The 21,648-nt window shown below is 43.2% G+C and overlaps 1 protein-coding gene across 4 annotated transcripts in view; it reads left to right on the top strand.

Moving 5' to 3' along the window:
* Positions 1–20,851, top strand: part of IL12RB2 (interleukin 12 receptor subunit beta 2) — a gene marked incomplete at its 3' end in the record, with an annotated part of 68,946 nt that extends 48,095 nt beyond the window's left edge. The window contains exons 9-15 of one of the 4 annotated variants that reach the window (XM_082865634.1): positions 763–963; positions 6,177–6,275; positions 6,366–6,524; positions 10,549–10,686; positions 13,446–13,536; positions 15,910–16,009; positions 20,315–20,851. In XM_082865634.1, coding sequence (XP_082721760.1) covers positions 763–963; positions 6,177–6,275; positions 6,366–6,524; positions 10,549–10,686; positions 13,446–13,536; positions 15,910–16,009; positions 20,315–20,851 — 1,325 coding nt within the window. Of the gene's footprint in view, positions 1–762; positions 964–6,176; positions 6,276–6,365; positions 6,525–10,548; positions 10,687–13,445; positions 13,537–15,909; positions 16,010–20,311 lie in introns of all 4 variants that reach the window. The other 3 variants (XM_082865633.1, XM_082865635.1, XM_082865636.1) reach the window with 3 other exon arrangements.
* Between the last annotated feature and the right edge of the window lie 797 nt (positions 20,852–21,648).

The raw sequence follows: 21,648 nt of genomic DNA, 5'->3' as shown, positions 1-21,648 counted from the left end.
TCCTTTCAAATCATGGTTTTCTCTGGATATATGCACAGAAGTGGGATTGCTGGGTCATATGGTAGCTCTATTTTTAGTTTTTTAACGAACCTTCATACTGTTCTCCATAGTGGCTTTACCAATTTACATTCCCACCAACAGTGTAGGAGGGTGAGAGAGACACTTTTGCACAGGCACACATGAGGACATGCTAGAGAATGTTCATTGCATCCTTGTTTGTGTTGGCAAAAAGTTGGAAGGAAGCTACTGCTTGTCACTTGGAGACTGGACAAAGACAGGGTTGAGGCAGCAGTCTGAAGGAATGAGCTGGATTTTCATATAGCAGCAGGATGGATGTATCCTGGAAACATAATGTTGAGTGAAATAAAAAGTTAGCAAATGCATTAGATTTACTCCAAACATGTTTCATGAAAATTCAACACACCAGCATAAAGCAACACTAGTTCTCAAGGACACATATATATGTAAATAAACATATGGGAGGTGGATTAGAAGGATGCATATTATATTCACTAGAGCAGGTACCTTTGGGGACACAGAAATGGGAAGTGAAATGGAAGGTGAAGGGGAAAATAATTTCATAAATAACACTACATAGGGTCCTGGCACTGATCTGAGAAGCTGGATGAACAAAATCTGTGAACCTGAAGTTCTTTATAAGAAATCGGTTCTTGCTACAACTTTGCTGGGTTGAGTTGTTGTTTTCTATGTCTTTATCCACTGTGATTTCATTTTTACCCCTCCTCCTCTTTCCCCATAAAGGGTTGCTGGCTCCTCAACAGGTCTCAGCAAACTCAGAGGGCGTGGACAACCTCATGGTGACATGGACGCCTCCAGGGAAAGCTGCCGCTGCTGTGCAGGAGTATGTGGTGGAATGGAGGGAACTCCGTCCGGGGGCCAGCACGCAGCCCCCTCTAGGCTGGTTGTGGAGTCCCCCCTACAACCTGTCTGCTCTGATTTCAGGTACTTAATTATTCACCTTCCTTCTAGAGTGTTTCTAAGTTCACGTTTTTTGAGGAAATTGCAGGTGGGAACCCAGAGTCATGCCTTCAGTTACAGGTAGCTGCATGAGAAGAAGGATAGTGATGACCTAGAGCCCATCAGGATGCACCACTGCAGCCATAGAAGACTCACTGATTAACTAAAAACTCTAGAATTTATGGAAAACTTATGTGCCTGATACAGTGCCGTATAAGATGACTGAATAATGAACCCAACAAGCATGGCTGAGAGCTAAGTAGTAGCCAGTCAGTGTGATGGACACCTTGCATTTGGGAGTTCATTTAATTTTGAGAACAGTCATGTGTAGCAAGACTTATTATACCCATTGTACAGACGAGGAAACCAGAAGATCTTTCATTTCCAATTCTGCTACTTACTAGTTGTGTGATAACAAATCCAGAATTATCTATATGATAATTGGTGTCTCTAGTCCTCAAATTCTGAATCTGTCAGTGGTTAAAATCAAGTGATAGAAAGTGTCTGAAAATGTATTCAAATAATTGGACAGAAGTTAATCAATGCCTTTTCTTTTTTTTTTTACAATTTCATTTTACCCTTGGAGCAAGCACATCCTAAATTTCTGTATCATACAATATGAATTTAAACGAAAAAGAAATCTCACCAATAGTCAACCATTCAATCCTGAGCGTAAACCACATTGGACAATTGGAAAACAAGGTAGCCAAAGGCTCATTTAATCATTTTTATAAATGATTGCTGTGGTGCACATCTTCCTCCCGTCAGAGTCTGACACTTGCCCTTTAGCTTTCATCATAGCAATCCCTAAATGGGGCTTGCCATTCCTGACCAGTGAAAAGAATCCTTAACCTCTTCTCTCAGAGGAGAGATCTAGTCCTAGTCACACAGCAGGCAGTTGACATTTGCCAAACAAACATTAAAGGGCAAGGTCTCAGGTTTACTTTTTTTCAAGTTCTTAATTCACAAACTCTGAAGTGTCTTACTCTGTCTGTTAGCCACAGTCAGCTTCTTCTTTTTTTATTTTTTTATTTTTATTTTTGGCTGTGTTGGGTCTTTGTTGCTGCACGCAGGCTTTCTCTAGTTGCGGCGAGCGGGGCAGTGCGCAGGCTCCTCATTGCGGTGGCTTCTCTTGTTGCGGAGCACAGGCTCTAGGCGTGCGGGCTTCAGTAGTTGCAGCAGTGGGGCTCAGTAGTTGTGACTCGCGAGCTCTAGAGTGCAGGCTCAGTAGTTGGGGCGCACAGGCTTAGTTGCTCTGTGGCATGTGGGATCTTCCCGGACCAGGGCTCGAACCTGTGTCCCCTGCATTGGCAGGCAGATTCTTAACCACTGCGCCACCAGGGAAGCCCCACAGTCAGCTTCTAAGATTGTTTTGTGTTTAAAGTACTGAGAGGCCTCCCTTACTTACCGATGAATATGTTACCAAAAACCTATTAGTGAAATTCTTCTTATTTTAATTTTCCCAAAGAGAAATGGTATTATTTGCATATCAAAGTTAGGTTAGTTAGGGCTTCCCTGGTGGCGCAGTGGTTGAGATTCCGCCTGCCGATGCAGGGGAGGCGGGTTCGAGCCCTGGTCCGCGAGGATCCCGCATGCCGCGGGGCGACTAGGCCCATGAGCCACAACTACTGAGCCTGCGCGTCTGGAGCCTGTGCTCCGCAATAAGAGAGGCCGCAATAGTGAGAGGCCTGCACACCGCAATGAAGAGTAGCCCCCGCTTGCCACAACTGGAGAAAGCCCTCACACAGAAACGAAGACCCAACACAGCCATAAATAAATAAATAAATAAATAAATAAATAAAAAGGGTGCTGCCTGGATAATCCAGTGAACATCAGAGGAAAGTGAGTAAGCCATTAGGGGTCTGGAACTTTTTTTTTTTTTTTTTTTTTGCGGTACACGGGCCTCTCACTGTCGTGGCCTCTCCCGTTGCGGAGCACAGGCTCCGGATGCGCAGGCTCAGCGGCCATGGCTCACGGGCCCACCCGCTCCGCGGCATCTGGGATCTTCCCGGACCGGGGCACGAACCCATGTCCCCTGCATCGGCAGGTGGACTCTCAACCACTGCACCACCAGGGAAGCCCGGGTCTGGAACTTTTAATGTGGAAACCACTTAGCCGATAGAAGAGAATTCTGGATTGGGGCAGTGGGGGGTGGTTGATGGTTGTTACTGGCTTCGACATGTATGTAAGAAAGGGTATGTGTCCTTTGTTGTTTTGGAGAGCATAATGAAGGCCCCCTGCATAAAAATTATAAGAAGACAGATGTCAGCTCAATTTTGAGATAGAACTTTCCTTATACTTGATGGTCTCTAATAGGACAGTTGATTGCCCCTCAAGGCAGTGTGTTCTCTGTCCCTAGAGTTGTTGCAGTAGAACCATTTTTCCTTTAGAGCTGTTATGCCCATCAAATCAGATGAAACAGTGGATAGAAAAGGCATTTACTGAACTCTAAACTGCTATATAATTGTAAAAGCTTATTATAAACTGTATTAGGATTTACCCCTTGGGGATAGTTTGAACTATATAGTCCCTACAGTTCTTTCCTTTTAGAAATTCTATATTCTACACACAATGCATAAAATAGATGACAAGAGAGAATGTTTTCCATACTTAGGAAGCTAAAATGTTTCCTAAGTATGATATATTCATTTGAATAAAATGAATAATACTGGTTAAGATAACTATTAATTCAAGTTGTTCTCCCACTTGAAAACACTTGATCAACTATGAGTCTGTGTTGATGTTATGTTCTGGAAATAAACACTTAAAACTTAACTCATACTTATCATGAATTCAAAGTAATCCTCTCCAATAAGTAAGGTGACTCATTGTCATCAGATCCTTACCAGTCTTTTCTCAGCATCTGGCTGGGGCCAAGTTGGGTGTTTTGGAGCAGACTACAATGAAGTGCACCTCCTGGATTATAAGTTGGTGTGGCCTAGGCTAGAAACTGTCAGTCCTGTCTTGTCTTGCTGAAAACAGTTCTGACCTTATAGAGACACTCCATTTACAAATACGTAGACATCACAGTGTCTAGAAAACCTTCCCTGATGCCTAGCTATTTGGGCCCCTCTTCTGTATGGTCCCATCATACTTCCTCTGTGATTACTCCTCATTGCTGATCATTTAATGTTTGCCTTCTCCCAGACTTAATAGGTGAATTTAGCTTTCTGCAGATAAACCACCTAAGAGGTGGTTTATAAATGTGAAGACAGAGCCTTTGCCCAAGGGTGCCAGGTATATGTGTATGCCTGGGGGTTTCAAGATATAAGCCTGGAAGTTGGAGCCAGACTGTAGAAAGAAATGAAAATGTTAAGAGTATGGGCTTCAGGCTTCCCTGGTGGCGCAGTGGTTGAGAGTCCGCCTGCCGATGCAGGGGACACGGGTTCGTGTCCCAGTCCGGAAAGATCCCACATGCCGCGGAGCAGCTGGGCCCGTGAGCCATGGCCGCTGAGCCTGCGCATCCGGAGCCTGTGCTCCGCAATGGGAGAGGCCACAGCAGTGAGAGGCCCACGTACCGCAAAAACAAAACAAACAAACAACAACAAAAAAAAGAGTATGGGCTTCATCCACCAGCAGCAAAGGCTAAGGAATTTTTGAGGTAGGGAGCAGACAATGATTAGGGGGTGTTCATGTAAGAATTAGCCAGTAAAACAGGAGTTCTTAAGGTCAGAACTGGGGAACAAGCTTGCTAGGGCTCTGCTCTTCATAGAAAGGAAAATGTCAGCTAAGTTGTGGAGCCACATTTTCCTCCCTCCTCCACTAAGGGTAGGCTGTTCATAAGAAGGAACCCACAGCTTCTGATGCAGCAGCTCCCCAAGGCCTCTGCCCTGAACTCACACTTTGCATGGCAAAATGCAACGAAACCATTTGCCTAATGAGCTCATCTGGAACTCCCACGTGGCACGGTGGTTGGTGGGTCCCTTCCAGAACTAGCAACAGAGCAGCCAGGCACCAGCCCCTCCCAAATGAAATGATTCCATATTCCGTGTGGCCCTCGGAGCTTCTGGGTCTGGAGGCTACCCACAAAGTATCTTTGGATTACAGGACTAAGCTGATTGCAGCCTTGCTCCATTTCACTCGGTTCATGGATACGAGTTGGCACTCACCCATGGTGTGAGTTTTGATTTCCTCGTGGTCCCTTCTGACGGTACTGGTTGCACGTCTGAGCTTCATATACTACCTACTTGCTGGAATATTTAAGGGACAATAGATTTTTATATAACACACACTAGTAAATTATTTTGTGATGTAAAATTCTTCTTCCCAAAAAAGAAAATGTTAAACCCTAATCAATTGTCAGTGTAGGGGACCAGACCTACCTATGGCAGGGCATTGAACAATATGGGAGAGAGTCCTTACCCTGACCACATGAGACTACAGTTAGGTACCTAACAGAAATAATCTTTTTCCTTTAAACTTTCATTGGGAGTTTAAAGATATGTCATGGGCAGTATCTATGAGAGGGGACTTTTCTTTACAGGAAGTAGAAATCTGAGATTCATGGAAATAGGGAGTTCGGGAAGGGAAGAGTGACTTGCCAATAAACTTCATGACTGACAGAAAACTGCCAAGTGTGGCACTTTAAAAGCTAGGAAGGAGGGCTTCCCTGGTGGTGCAGTGGTTGAGAGGGATGCAGGGGACACGGGTTCGTGCCCCGGTCCGGGAGGATCCCACATGCCGCGGAGTGTCTGGGCCCGTGAGCCGTGGCCGCTGAGCCTGCGCGTCCGGAGCCTGCGCGTCCGGAGCCTGTGCTCCACAACGGAAGAGGCCACGACAGTGAGAGGCCCGCGTACCGCAAAAAAAAAAAAAGCTAGGAAGGAGTATTAACATTCCCAGGTATCTTCCTAATCTTCCAAGCTGTGAAACAACTGAGATCTGAGTGGAACATGGTACGAGGAGTGGGGGAAGGGGGGGAACAAGGGGGTAGATTGCACTGAGCACCCCTGATTAGTCACGCCTGAATGTGTCATCCCATGTTGCCCTGTCAGAGCCTGATAAGCATCTAGGGAATTAGAAGAGCCATTCCGGTGCTATGTCTGCAAAACACGACCCTTACTTTTCTGTAAACAGCAAATAATTTATTTGTAAAAGTCAAAGTTTTTCCTTGAAGGTGAGTTTTGTTTCAAAAGCTGTCTGTGTGGTTTTCTTTAAATCCTTGTTTCACCCAGAGTAGCGTCTGTCTTTATGTCTTGCAGAAAACATAAAACCCTACATATGTTATGAAATCCGCGTGCATGCACTTTCAGGGGACCAGGGAGGATGCAACTCCATCCGGGGTAACTCTAAGCACAAAGGTGAGTCTTGGGACCTTTTGCCCAATTTTGCTGTAGTTTAATGGTTTGGATTTGGAGGGTGACAAAAGCCTCCTGTGTTCTACTTCACAGCACCACTGAGTGGCCCCCACATTAATGCCATCTCAGAGGAAAAAGGGAGCATTTTAATTTCATGGAACGAAATTCCAGCCCGGGAGCAAATGGGCTGCATCCTCCATTACAGGATATATTGGAAGGAACAGGACTCCGATTCCCAGCCTCAGCTTTGTGGTATGTGTGAGAAACAAAGCCAGCAGGGTCTTTCTTGTTTAGATGTTGGGAAAACACAAGGGTGTGCAAGTGCTAGCACCATACCTGGCACTTAGGAGGTGCTCCATAAATATATGTGAAATTAATTGAATGAAGAAAAATAGACATCTAAACACACACACACAATCACACACACAAAGTTACTGAATATGTGTTACGTGCCAAGCAAATTGAAGAAATGAAGTTACTGGACGAGGCTTTCAAGGAGCTTACTCATATGGGGAGACAGCATTTCAAAAAGCAATAAGCGTGCTTTGATACTATTATATAGACCCTTGAGACTTGCAGGAAATGCATTTGGAGAATCTTCGAATCACCACACTTGCAAATATCATCATAGCATATTATTTTCTCCTTAAATGGATAAAATATAATTTAAGTAACTCCTTATGACCCGTAATTATGCTGTAAGACTAAAGCAATTAAATTCTGGCTGGAGCATTATCTCAAATGATTTCATCACTCGTTCACCAAGCAGTTCCAAGTCACTTGCCAGATTTAATGTTCTAATCTTTGATTTACTCAGTTTTGTTTTGTTTTTCCTGGCTTGAGCTTCCCTTTAGTATTTCATAGGCAGCTGGCTTTCTTTCGGGAGCATTTATCATAAAGAAGCAACCATTTTATTCCTTCGTGAGAACTATTAGGTCCAAGAAGAATGTAACAAAGCCAGCCTGAGATGTAGGTGTCAGAGGGCTGCCTGCAGAGTGATTTTTACCTGGGAAACCTGAGGAATTGGTCCTCTCTCTTGACCTTAGATCTGCAGTACTGCTTCTCTAAAAGTTATGACTTTTAAAGCTAATTAATTTCTTATTACATAAATAATACTTGTATATAGTAAAAGCATTCAAATAGTTCCAAAAGATATAAAGTGGAAATTATCCCTTCCTCCATACTTAGGCTGTTAGCAGTTCTTTGTGTGTTCGTCCAGAAAAAAACTTAATGCATACACTAGCATACATTTGGGATAAACATCTGTATTCTGATCTGCACCTTACTTTTGCCTCTCAATAATACATACTGAGATCTTTCCACATCAATCCATGTGGACTTGTCTCATTCTTTTTTTTAACAGCTTTATAGTATTCCACTGTAAGATCTTACAATAATCAGCTTAATAATCCACCATTGTTAAATACAGCAGATCACTGAACAGAACTGCTCCCCACTGTCGGGGTCAGTTCTGAAATGCACCAAAGGTGATGAATCAATTGATCTCGTCATGAGCCATTTGGAATACTTCATATGAAATTTGCTCCCCCCCCCCAATTTTTCATTTTGACAGAATTTAAACCAAGATACTTATTTACAACAAGATCAACATGGTTAGATGGTTCTTAAATCTGCTCTTGTAGATGTTGAAGATATTACCTACCTTTTTTGCACCAAATATGATGAATCTAAAGTCTGTGTAAGGGTATTTTGAAATAAGTTTAAAGGGGAGAAGGTGCAGATTCAAAGCCCTGTTTTGTACCAGTTTTAGATGGTTTCCCTTTTAGCACTTACAGATGAACAAAGACCTGTTCCCTATCTTCAGAGAGCTCACAGTGCACCCAGGGAGATGGAAGAGTACACAAAAGTGATATGTAAGTGCTGTAATCAAGGACTGACACCTACTATTGCATTGGGCAACCAGAAATCATTGGCAAATCCACAAGTGCCATTTCTAGAGAGTGGTAGAGGGCAGTAGGTTGAGGAGGAGGGAAAAAGAAAGCAGAGAAGCTCCACATCAGCAAAAGGAGGATGGAGTTCCGAGGCGTCTTCTGTCACGGCCCCTAACAGCACAAGCAGGGTGCAGTAGGAACACCTCGCCTGCCTGGGCAGGTGAGCGGGGTAGCCCTGGGGCGGGGCATCTGCATTCCCCAGGTGATTTGGGTCCACAGCCACTCCTCTGGAAGTTTGTTGATACTGCCATGTGCACTGCTCTATGGGCACACACATTCTACTTATCGCTTGGCTGTTTTTGCCAACATGAGGGCAGAAGCCATGGCAGTTAGCTCACCATTGTCTCCCCCTTACCTATAATACAGCCAAGCACCCAGTAGGTGCTTAATAAAAATAGTATTTTTTGAGTAACAAATGGGTTAATACTGCCGTGGGCTTTGTCAAACCAATGCAGATGTTTAGATAAAAGCTGATTTCCAGGCGCCCTGCAGCTGTTTTGCCTGGTACCACTTGACCTTCTTACTGGTGACCTTTCAGATGATTGGCAACTATCACATCTCCCTAAACTGGTGCCTTTGTCATTTAACCACCTTAAACCTAAAGTTTCAGATCCAAGAACAGAATGGCCTCCTTTATCTCTGCCAGAGATCACAGCCCAGACAAGGCAGCAGAACCAGTATTTCCTGCATGACTTCTTTCTTCCTTTACTCCCCTCAACCTATTTGCCAGCCAAACTGCTGACACCATCACCCTCCTCTTGGCTTCCCCCATAGTTTCTATTTTTATTCTTCAAATATACACATGTGCATGTATCCGTGTTTGCGTGTAAACTTTTTTGGCCCAAAAAATCATTCAAACTCCTTCCCTTGTGTTCCAACGGCTCATTCACTCCTGGAGTTAAGGATGCCCTAACACCGCTGGACGACTGACTCCCTGATGCTTGCCTATGCTTTGCTGCAGAAAGATGACCAGAAAGTCTCTCCCAAATTATTGTTTTAGTCCCCTGCCTTGAGAATAAGAGACATTTTAGTGTAATCATATAGCTGAAGTCTGTGCAAGCAATTTCATCAGGTTAAAGTAGGCTTGGGAATTTTCCACATGGTACTTTTTCTCAAAAGGATGTAAAATATAGAAATTGCTCTGATAGTCACAGCTGTTAAATGATCTGCTCAGGCCTCAGCTCCTTTGGGTGGAGTGGATGCAATAATACAGGGTTCCATCTTGCTGGTCACACATAGTAAGTAGGGGTGAGTGAGTGTAAGGGGTCTGTTTTCCCTACTAGATGGTGAACTCTTTGAGGCAGATTCTGTGCCTTGGTGCCTTGTCGAGGGCAGACACTCAATAAATATGTGTGACTGTTGAAATAAATTCAGCAAACAGGGTCAAGATCTGACTTGCCCTGGGGTTTGTGAGACAGTAACTAATGTTGAGGCACAAAGTGCTGAGTTCTAGTTTCCACTTTGATCACCAGCACACACACAGGTCTGCTGAGCAAACCAGTAGGCTACACCTGTCAAAGTTCTTGCCTCGATTCTATAGCCCCCCTCAGTTTCTGAGAGGTCACTCCAAAACTCACACCCAGCAGATCCGTGGAGGAGGAGACTGCCTATTTACTAAAGGCTACCGATATTCCTATCTCTTGGAGGAAAAAAACAGCATAAACACATTGCTCAAAAACCAAAATCTTACTTGCTGAGAACCTGCAGGGGTGTTAAAAGCATAAAGAACTGACAGTCTAGCCTTGAACTACCAAAATAAATCTAAGTACCATTGTTCTCATTTTTTAGATTTTATGTCAAATTGAAGCAGATCAATGATTAAACCCACTACGACCAGTACCCAGAACTTACCAAAAAATAAAGAAAGTCAGAATTAATAAATGTTATTAAATGTCTATTTCATTAATTGCTAAACTTAGCTTGCTTAAAAATTCCGTTGAAAATAATTTGTACATTTAGTTTCCTACCCAGGAGTTCTCAAATATACCTGATAAATGTCGGAAACATTATAGTCATAGGAAATAGAAGAAGTTACTACAGCTAAATAGTTTCAAAAGCAAAATAATAAAAATTCTTTGAAAAGATTTTACCACAGGAAAAAAATGTAATTCTTCTGATATGCTGTGAAGTGGTGCTGTCATAAATGACAGTGCCTAGGGCCTTTTAAAGTGTTAAGTATTAATGAATTAGGACTACTTTAAAGCAGCAATGTGCTTTCCTCTTTCAAATTAAATGAAGCATTAACAAATAAAAATGAGTAAGAGCCCACATTCAGATATTTCCTTTAATTTGTGCCTTAACCTTTATATTTATCTTCCTTTCAGAAATTCCCTATAGGGTCTCCCCAAATTCTCATCCCATAGACAGCCTGCGGCCCAGAGTGACATACATTCTATGGATGACAGCTCTGACAGCTGCTGGTGAAAGCCCCCGAGGAAATGAAAGAGAATTTTGTCTGCAAGGTAAGAACCACCCTTAGAGAGGGCAAGTCCACTGTGAATTCCTATACAGGAGTATACTCCCACTCCTTGATATGGAGATTATCAGATTTTCTGTAATTCACTAATTACTTTCTTGCTGCTATACCTTTGCCCTTCCTATTTCCTCTAACCAGAGTGCCCTACCATTACATTGTCTGCTTGGAGACAGTGTCTACTCGTTTTTCTAAACTCAGCAAAAATGTTGCCCCCTCCAGAAAGCCTTCCCAAATGCACATCCATATTTCCTTCATAATGCGCTATACTTGACCCCTATTCAAAACTCTGAATCCAACAGGCAGGGACTAGTATCTGTTTAATCTCTATCATCAAGGTCTAGAATGGCACCCAGCACATAGTACTTGTTAAATGAATATCTGTTCAATGAATGATGAGAATAATCCCAAAAATAATACAGCTACTGCATATCAGATAGTTATGTGCCAGGCACTGTGTTAAGCTCTTTGAATACTGCATCAGTTTGCTGGGGCTCTTGTAACAAAGTACCACAAACTGAGTGGCTTAAACAACAGAAATTCATTTCCTCACAGTTCTGGAGGCTGGAAGTCTGAGATCAAGGTGTCAACAGAGTTGGCTTCCTCCAAGGGCTCTGAGAGAATCTGTTCCACGCCTCTCACCTAGCGACTGGGGGCAATCTTCGGCATTCCTTGGTTTCTAGATCTCTACCTTCATCTCACTTAAAGTTTTCCTTGTGTGTTTCTCTTTGTTCAAAATTGCCCTTTTTACAAGGATACCAGTCATGTCAGACTAGGGGCCACCCTACTCCAGCCTGACCTGTCTTAACTAATTACCTCTGCAATGACCCTATTTACAAATAAGGTCACTTTCTGAGGTACTTACTGAGTTAGAACTTCAATATATGAATTTTGGGGGTGGGAGGACACAATTCAACACATGTAACACATACGTTTACTCGTTTAATCCTGCCCACAGCCATGTAATGTGACTGCTTTACACGCCTGTACCTGGCCATACTACCAGGCACTCAATACGAAATGAATAAAAGAATGAGAGATTATGATGCCTTTTTACAGGTGTGAGGTACAAAAAGATTACCCAAGGTCTTAGAGGTGGCAAGTGGCAGAACTACAAATCAGACACAGATTTGAGTTTCTTAAGTTAAATTTGAGTATGTGACGAAGTGACCCAGCTAACATGAATTTCTCTCCACTGGCTAAATTATGTTTTTCTCTCTGGCAGCCCCTGTTTGCATCTGCTCTAAGCATAAAACAAGCTGTTCTTGCTTTGTGACATGGAGTATCAAGTAAATCATTCAGGACTTTGTTGTTCTATGCCAGATACTCCTCCACTGGGAAAAGTGACAAGCCCTCTTCTCAAGCACTCCCATGAAAGTTAACTTGTGAGCAATTAATTGGACTAAGGACTCAGCATCTTTCTACTCCTGGTACTCCAGACTCGTCCCATCTGCCCGGAAAGAAAGGCAGATGCTAACGAAATGTCAGATTGTGCCGATTGTGTGGGGTGGTAACAAGGTTTCCTGCATTAACTCCCCTGTTCAGCCCTGGGAAAAGCCCCTGTCACAGGGGCTAGCAGGTCTCTGGCCGCTAGTGGCCCCTGGTCACCCTCCCTCCCACCCTGTTCTTCACTCTATCAGAAGAATCTTTCTACAAGATCCCTGTTGCTGACATTCTACCTCCTGTTGCAACCCATCGGTGGTTCCCCACGGGCTTTCAAGCTAGAATTTAAACTGCTTTGTTACCAAGCCCTGCATGACCTGGTCCTGTTCATCCATCTAGCTTTGTTGTCTGCCGCATACTCATCATTCATACTGGAAAGCAGGACCAGACTATTTGCGGTTGCTGAAGCACTCGCTCTTTCCTCCTTCCGTGCTTGCTGTCTAGTCTGCACTTCCCTAATTTGTCCACTTAGCCAACTCCTAGTCATCCGACTCTAAACTTTTGACATCCTGCCTTTTGGGAAACCTTCCTGAGCTGCTCGTGAAGCCATTTCCCATGCTGTTCTCTGTGACACAGCCTTGTACATGCTGTTTTTACATGTATCCCGTGGCATCATGGTTTACTGTTTACATGTTTACACATCTGTCTTCAGAGCCTAGGTCCTATTCATCTGTGTATTACAGTACCTAATCTGGCCTGTTACATGGTTTACATTCAATAAATGTTGGATGAATTAATGAAAAATTCCAACACGTAGTGAAATATTTACATGTCATAGGAAGGAATCAGAACAATTTCAAAGACCCTAGGTAGACAGAGGGCTTATCCAATGGTTTGGTAAAATTAATAGCTACCATTTCTTGAGGCCTCCTCTGTTCAGGTACATGGCTGTGCCCTTTAAATACACCATCTCTAATGTTCACAACAACCTGCAAGGTAGATGTCATCGTTCACCTTTTATAGATCAAGAACCTGAGGTCCACACATCAGTCAGCGGCAGAGTTAGGAATGGAATCCAGGGCTTCCCGTTCACAACCAGTGCTTTGTATACCACACTCCCTTTCCTTCTGCACCTATTAGAGGAAGAAGCCCTTGTAGGGCTGGAGCTCCTTCCTTGGAACCTTAGTATTGGCCCCTTTGGGCCCTTTCTTCCTTCTTCAATGGGCGAAAGAGAGTTGGCCTTGTTTCTGAGTCTAGCTATCCAGGAGCTGTGGGTAAAGCCCAGCGGGTTCACACAACAGTCAGTATTTAGAAATGTTCATTGACGATAACTCAGTCACAGGGTATGCTAACTTTTCGTTTCAGGTGAAGCCAATTGGAGCACATTTGTGGCACCAAGCATTTGCATGGGTGTCATCATGGTGGGCGTTCTCTCAGTGCGTTGCTTCCGGCAAAAGTAAGTTCATTACACCTGCCAACTTTGGTAACTTTTTTTTTTTTCATATAATAGCTGTTGCTACTATGGGTCAAAAAAATGGTTACTCTTCTACATCGCTGGTAGCACACTAAATATATTCACCTTTTTGGGGTGACAGTATATGTTTAATTTTTAAAAATATTAAACGTTTCACCTAGCAATTCCCATCTAAGTATATCATAGGTATATACAGATAGTTAGTGGCAACTATGTTCACTGAAGTATCGTTCATAGAAGGAAAACAATTTGAAGCAACCTAAATGCCTAACGATGTGGGATTGGTTAAATAAATCACAGTATATTTCATGCTATACAGCATACTATGCATTCATTAAAGATGTAGAAGAAAATTAAATGGTATGAATATTTGCTATATTACATTTTAAAAAGCAGGTTGCAAAACATGTACTTTCATTTTTAAAAAAGTGCATACACACGTGCCCACAGACACGCAAGTTATATTAGTTAGCATTTAATTTGGTTGTATGTAACATAAAAATATGACAAATGAGCTAAGTTTCTCACCCAGGTAAAGTGAGTAAACTCAGGTAATGGCTGGTGTAGGAGGTCCCCAGTCATCAGAGACCTAGGCTCCTTCTTTTTCTGCTTCACTATCCCGACATTGGCTTTCATCATCAAGTTCACCTCATGGTACAATGGCTGCAGGAACTATGGCCATCGTGCCTGCATTCTACAACTACAGGGAGAGGGGAGGTGCCCACACCCACCTTTTCAAGACACATGAAGAAGTCACACATGGCACTTTAGGTTACCTCTCATTAGCCAGAACTTGGTGAGGCAAGGAAGGCTTAAAACTGTGGCCTTTTAGCTGGGCTTATTGTTGTCCCAGTAAATCAGGGTCCCCTTTCTAAGAAAGAGGGGAAAATGGGTATTGGACGGCAGTTAATACTGTGGGCTCCAAGGACATACACTAAAATATTAATAGTGGTTATAACAGGGGATAGAATCATAGTGCTTTTAGTTCTATTTAACTGTATTTCCTAAAATTTCTTTAAACATGTATTATTTGGTAAAGAGAATTTTTTAAATGAGTTAGTTATTCAATAGTTTTCTTCAGATGTTGTGTAATGTAGGAGAAGAGGTCAAAATAAAACTAGCTCAAAGTCATTCTACTAGTCATTGAACCTGTCTGAAAGGTTTTCCATTTATTGAAGTTCCCCCATATGTGATAGATAATTCAAAGCAGAGCTCTCTTTAGGTAGACTTTGAAAAAGTTGAACTCAAAGAGTCAACTAGGATCACATGCATCCTCTCAGAAGGGAAATAGTATCAGTTAGGGTGGAGGCTTCTGCTGTTAAAGAAAAAAAAAGAGCCCCCAAATATAGTGGCTTTAATAAAACAGCTCATTTTTCTCCCATATAATAGTTCTAAGGTATGTCATCCAGATTGGTTGGCAGCTCTGCTCCACACTGTCATTTAGGGATCCAATTGTCTTCCACTTTATTGGCCCACCATCCCTTGGGTACTTTCCTCATCTGCATGATCTATACTAGGTCACAGGTACCTCTGCTCACATTTCTTTGGAAAAAACCTAGTCACATGGCCTCATCTCTTGTTTCAAAGGGTTGAGCACGTCCCAGAAGCTTACTTTTCTTATTAAACTAAGTGTGTTAAAGCCAAGTCTTTAAAAATGCTTCATATTGGTCTTGATTTTTTTTAAAAAAAATAGTCAAAATAGTTAAGTCATATGCATATGAGAAACATTTTTAGGATTTTTTCTTCCGCATAATAAACTCACCTTAAAATATTTTCAAAAACCCAGAGATGTGGAAAGAAGAAATAAAAAGACCCTCTGATCACCAAATACAACTACTTTAATAGTTTGGATATTTCCATATTGGTATTTTTTTTGGCATTTTTTTAATTGGTTATGTCCAAGCTGTTTATACCACCTGTATCCCGTTTTACTCTTTGTTTTCATTACAAGCTCTTTATAAACATTCTAATTTACTAAATATAAATAGCAGTCTCCCCAAGGGTATTGACCATGTCCTCTTGTCTGCTGTTTTATCCCCAGCATGTGGCACTGTGCTGGTCATACATTAAGGATTCAATCAACGTTTGTTGAGTGAGTGCTTGGCTGCTTAGTGATAGCTAAACATTACACCGAGCAAAAGTTCCCTAGTTTATTTAGCAAACCCTAAGTGGTTGCACCACAAGTCTTTATCATCTATAAACTTCACAGAAAACTAGTCCAGACTTGGACGATGCATCATCTTTCTCCTGCAGTGTTTACATTTTACTCATTTGCATACCCCTACACTGAAGTCACTGTGCTTCCATGCCACCGTATGCCCACTTAACCCATGTCACTGTTTTCTTTACCTGCAGGGTATTTGTTCTCCTTTTGGCCCTCAGACCTCAGTGGTGTAGCAAAGAAATTCCAGACCCAGCGAATAGCACTTGGGCCAAGAAATATCCCATTGTGGAGGTAAGGTATAAAGCCTTAGTGGTCAGTCGATGGGGTTCTGGTGATCAGTACATCTAAGTCTTTCATCGTAGTACAGGGAAACCTCGGTGTTTAGATCCTATGGATAAGCTGCTTATCACGAGTGCTAGGTTACCATCTGAGTCATCACTCCCATGCACAGGAATTTTCTGAAGCTTATGACCAAGACTAAAAGACCCATAACTTTTCATTCCTCTCTATGCCTTCTGTTCCTCTCCTCACCTCAGCTCACTTCAAAAGAAATTTTAAAAGCAAATATATTTGCCAAGCACTAGTCTGAGCCTTGGCTCATCCAAATTCAAGAGCACTGAAGCTTTACTGTGATGTTCCCCGTCCTGTGTGAGCACAGAACAGATAAATAGAGCCCAGACTATTTTGGTCTTGGCAGGAAGCCAGTAAGTCATTCCATTGTGCAAGGAAAAGGTTTGAAGGCAGGAGAGGTTGCTCAGCTGCAGATGAGCGTGCTGGGAGTAAAGGACACGCAGGGAGCGGCTGCCACAGTTCTAGGAGGGAAGAGCAGCTCACAGCGGGCAGCAGGGTCTGTCTCTGACGGAGGATCTTGAAGGGGAGGAGAGGGGTGCCCACATTCTTCCCATCACCCGGCGCCTCGGCAGCCCCGCACTCTCGCATCGTATAGCCCTCCTCCTCCAAGATTCTTCTCTTCAGTCACCCATGCCTCATCCAGAAGCCAGTGGTACCAGCCGCCTCTCAGAGAAAGAGCTGGTCCCAGCCATGTCTGCCTCCGTAGGAAGTTAAGTCACCGCAGTTTAATGCCTTTGAAATAAGGCCACCTCTGCCACTTACTATGTCAATGACCCTTGAGCGCTTGCCCGATGACGTGAGCCTTAGTTTCATCCTCCGTAAAATAGGAATTGACAATATCTCTCATGTATATTGTTGTGAAGACTAAGTAAGATGCCATGTAAAGCACATGGCTCATATAAGGCAAAGATCATTCATTTTCTTCCCAGGAAGATTTACACTTGAAGTCTCCTCTCTCTATTGAGGAGTTTTGTTGCTGTTAAGTTACAGTAGCAAGAACAGTATAATAACAACAGTATATGTATGTGCGTGTATATGTCGTATATATGATAGATGTTTGATATATATTTGATTATACATGACATATAATTATATATGATATACAACAGTATTACATAATAATATATTTACATTTATATATACACATAACATACATTCTCTATGCCAGGCACTTAAAAAAAAATTTTCATGCATTAACACCTAATCTGTACAACAGCTTTATGAGATTGTAATATTATTATCCCCATTTTTCAGATGAGGAAAGTGAGGGACAGAGGACTCAGTAACTTGCCCAGTGTTAGTCAGCTAGTAGGTGGACCCTGGATTCACATACAAGCAGGATGTGCTGTCCTCCATTACACTATACGTTCTAAAAGATCTTAAGCACAGGCTGAGGGGTGTGTTTCCAGCAGTCAAAACCTCTGAGCTGAACAGACTAACTCAAGAGGTGTTCACACACTGGGCCCTCACTTGGTGGCAATATTGTGATGACCTATGGGAAGGCACTCAATAAGGATGCCACTGCTAGTATTAGAGGGGATTCAGGTACCAGGAACTGAATCAACTGAGCTCTAAGATCTCTCTCTTCCAATGCGGAGATTCCACAGTCCCATGTCCTAAAAGCCTGAAATAGCACAGTGAGAAGCAGCTCTGGGTCAGTCGCTGACACCTGGCTCCCAAGCTGGTAGCTGTGGCATCATGGCCTCTATTTGCCACTGCCTGGACATGAGGGGATACAGAGGCATGCAGAGCCACTGAAGAGCCCATAAAAGCCTAGAAGAGATGCTGAGAAAGACAAAGAGTTAGAGAAAGTAACACATGGAAAAAATAACAAATTGCCATACACATGCCCAAAGTTGTACAGTATGAGTATGTTCATTGCAGCATTATAAATAGAAGCTGTAATGTAACCTGCCACCAGGGGACTAGGTTAAACATTTGGGTATATCTGTACAACAGGATGTTATGCAACTACTAAAAAAAAATGAGATCTATATGTGTCTAACATCTCTAATATATTTAAAAGTGAAAGCAAAGTTTGTACTAATTGTCTAAAGTGGGTTCTCATTTGTATAAAAAGATGATTTTATACACACACACACAGTCTCCAACATGTACACAGGATATTTCTGGAAGCCTAAATATGAAACTGATAATGGTGGTTGCCTTTGGGGAGGCAGCTGTAGGCATGAAGCCCACTTAATTTTTATTACAAATTCCCTTTGAACTTAAAAAAATTTTTTTACAAAACTATGTGCATATATTTCTTTTGCAAAAATAACCAGTAAATTAGAAAATTAAAAAAAAAATTAAACATGCCATCTATGATGGCCTTGTGGCAGCCTCAGAACCCCATGTCACTTGACCCTTGAAGGGGTAGACTGTTTTTAAAGACCCAAACTGCTCTCCTGGTGACAGGCTGGGGCAGACATCAGAAACACAATAGTCTTTCACCTCCAACAAAATGTGCTTTAAGTTCTCAGACTTTACATCCCCCTACCATTTCTTAAAATGTGGCTAAAAAGCCATGGGTCTTAAAGCTCTAGAGGAAAAGGCCCAGTCATAAAGGGGATCACTGGGATGTTATCTATTTTGAGCTTGTAAAAGCTTAAAATAGTTTCCATGATGTACCTGAGTTATTAGTGGTCCAAGACGCCTTGCCCCTCAGCCAGGGGGGCTGCTTTGTAAAAGCTCTGAGGAACAGCCTCTATTGATACTGCCAGAGCTTTCAAGAAGGCAGAGCCTCGCACTGTGAAAACAACATGATCCTCATCCAGTGAGATCTCTTCCATAGCAGTGGTCTCAGCACTTTGGCCGCTGCCAGTCACGTTCCAAGCCAGACCAATGTGCCAGGGCCAGTTTGCATAGCGATAGGGAAAAAGCAGGCTCCCGAAAGAAAAGTACACACGTACCCTCTGGCTGCTCAGCGCCCTTTGCAGAAGTCTACCCTAAGACAGCATCGTCATTCACTTTGGGGACAACTGCCATGCTCAAGGCAAGGGTGGGGACATCAGAGGCCAGTCCAAACCAAATCATTCTTGCACAACTTGGCATCCGACAGATGAGGGATCCAAAGTCCAGACAGGTAGACTGAGTTTTCCCAAGCCGTAGAGTCTCCGAGTTGGGACTAGTCCTCAGGGTTTGCCCTGTCCTAATGCTATTTTTTGTTATTCTTCTCCTCCCTTAAGGCATGGTCCCTACTTGCAGATAGCTTACAGACATGTTTAAAAAAAAAAAAAAAGTGACAGCATAAAGCTTCTTGTGCTAAGAACCTAACAGGTGGCTTCTTTGCTGTTGTAGGAATCCAGTGGAGGGAACAGTCACTAGGGGCTTCATGAAAGCAGGCTTTGGAGATCTGCTTCAGAAAGATCAAGCAGTCAGCATAAAACATAGTTTCAAGGACGTAAAGAGAGCCCAATAAAGCCTGTAAAAAGAAATGTTAATAAAGTGCTTGAACTTGACTCAGGAATCAGTAATAAGTTTGGAAAGGAAAGATATGACACTGAAGAGCTGGTAACCAATTAGATGTCGAGAGAGACAAAGCAAGAAAAGTACCAACTGAAATTAGCTGTAGGGAAGAAAGGATGAACATCATTTCCAAAAAGTTATTCCAGAGGGTTCTTTCTTATGAGCATAACTGACAAGGATATTACCCTGACAAAAAACCTTCAGTAGTTGTATCAAAGCCCAAACTCTTTAGCATCCCATAAAAGTCCCTTCAACATGTGACCTCCTTCTATTTCTGAAGCCTCAGTGTGTCTGTCCTAAGAAAGAACTAGCAGGTTCCAGAATAGACCAACTCTCCTTGCCCACCACCTCCTTACCTGGAAAATACTATACATCTCTCAGGATTCAGCCCTAGTGTGACTCTTTTAAATTCTTCTGTGCCTCATCCCCAGACAGATGCAAGCTCAGCCCTTCCTTTGCACACCCTCGTACCCTCTCTGCTAGAGGAAAAGCAGCTGGTGCAGTTTGACTCACCAGAAACAAGTCTAGTTGAAGGTTGAGCAGGGTAGCGAATCGCTCACTGGCTGGGGTTGAGAGGAGTCCACGGCTCCTGCCTGTCTGCCTCCCCAGCAATGTTAACTGCTTCTCTTACCTCACAAAGTAAAGGCCCACAGTGTTCCACCTCGAGCTGACTAGGCAGTGCAGGCTGCCAGGCCTTTTGGAACCCTGGAGAAGTCGGTCGTCATGGCTACTTACTCAACATAGCCACATGAGTTTCTTCCTCCCCTTTTTCAGGAGGAGACGCAGCTGGCCTTGGATAGGCTCCTGACAGACTGGCCCACTCCTGAGGAACCTGAGATCCTGGTCATCAACAAAGTCCTTCACCAAGTGACCCCAGCCTTCAGACGTTCCCATCACCCCAACTGGCCAGAAAAGGGACAAGGAGTCCAAGGTCACTATACCTCTGAGGAAGACACAAGATACAGTGCCTCGAGCCCCCCACCTCCGAGAGCTCTCACAGCAGAGACAGGACAAGGGGTGGATCTGTACAAGGTGCTGGGGAGCAAGGGCCCCGACTCAACACCGGGAATCCCAGCCAGCCCCTCGACAGTCCTCCCAGTGGACTACCTTCCTGCCCATGAGGGCTACTTACCCTCCAACATAGATTATCTCCCTTCACGTGAGCCTCCCATAACTGACCCTTGGGAAGAACTGCCTCAGCACATCTCTCTTTCCATTTTCCCCTCGAGTTCCCTTCACCCACTCACCTCCTCCTGTGGTAAAAAGTTGACTCTGGATCAGTTAAAGATGGGGTGTGGCTCCCTCATGCTCTGAGTGGCAAAGCTTGAAGTTTGGAAAGTCGATGTGCCTCCAAGTGGCACAGCGTGCCCCATCTCCCCAGCCACCTGCTCCAGTGGTTGTTACATCTGGTTGCAGCTAGAGGGCAGGCAAGCCAACTCAGGGTGAATCTCATCTCAAGATACCTCATCTTGCCTTCTCCAGAGCCTTAAGATCACATCCTCTGCTGTGTGGACCTAGAGACTCCAATCTGGGTTCCTGCAACTTTCTTGGCTATGTTGGCCAGAAAGGAGAAAGGCAAGAGTGGAAACCAAAACTCTTACTAGCAATGGCAGACAGTCCAGAGGACCATTCATCCAACAACTATTTACTGTTGACCCTGAATAATATGTTTGAGCTGCATGGGTCCACCTATATACAGATTTTTTTAAATAATAAATTCTACAGTACTACATGATCCATTGCTGGATGAGCCCATGGATGCAGAACCACAGATGAGGAAGGCCAGCTAAAAGTTATATGCAGATTCTCAACTGCACAGGGGAGTTGGCACCCCAACCCCCACATTGTTTAAGGGTCAACTTATAAAGCAGCTACTACAAACCAGGTCTTATGTCTAGATCAGTACCGTCCAATAGGCCTGAGATAGAAATGTTCTATGTATAGCTGCCCTGTTTGATCCAACAGATACTAACCACATTGGCCATTGATTACTTAGGGATGTATCTCTAGTATGACTGAGGAATTGACTTTTTATTGTAATTAGTCACATATGACACTTGGCCACTGTATTGGAGAGCACAACTCTAAATGATGGACATATTAGTGAGAAT

The sequence above is a fragment of the Leucopleurus acutus genome (assembly GCF_964270905.1).
Source record: "Leucopleurus acutus genome assembly, chromosome: 2".
In the NCBI taxonomy this organism is placed as follows: domain Eukaryota; kingdom Metazoa; phylum Chordata; class Mammalia; order Artiodactyla; family Delphinidae; genus Leucopleurus; species Leucopleurus acutus.
The sequence above is the reverse complement of the archived record's forward strand: the minus strand, read 5'-3'. Positions and strand labels throughout refer to the sequence as shown.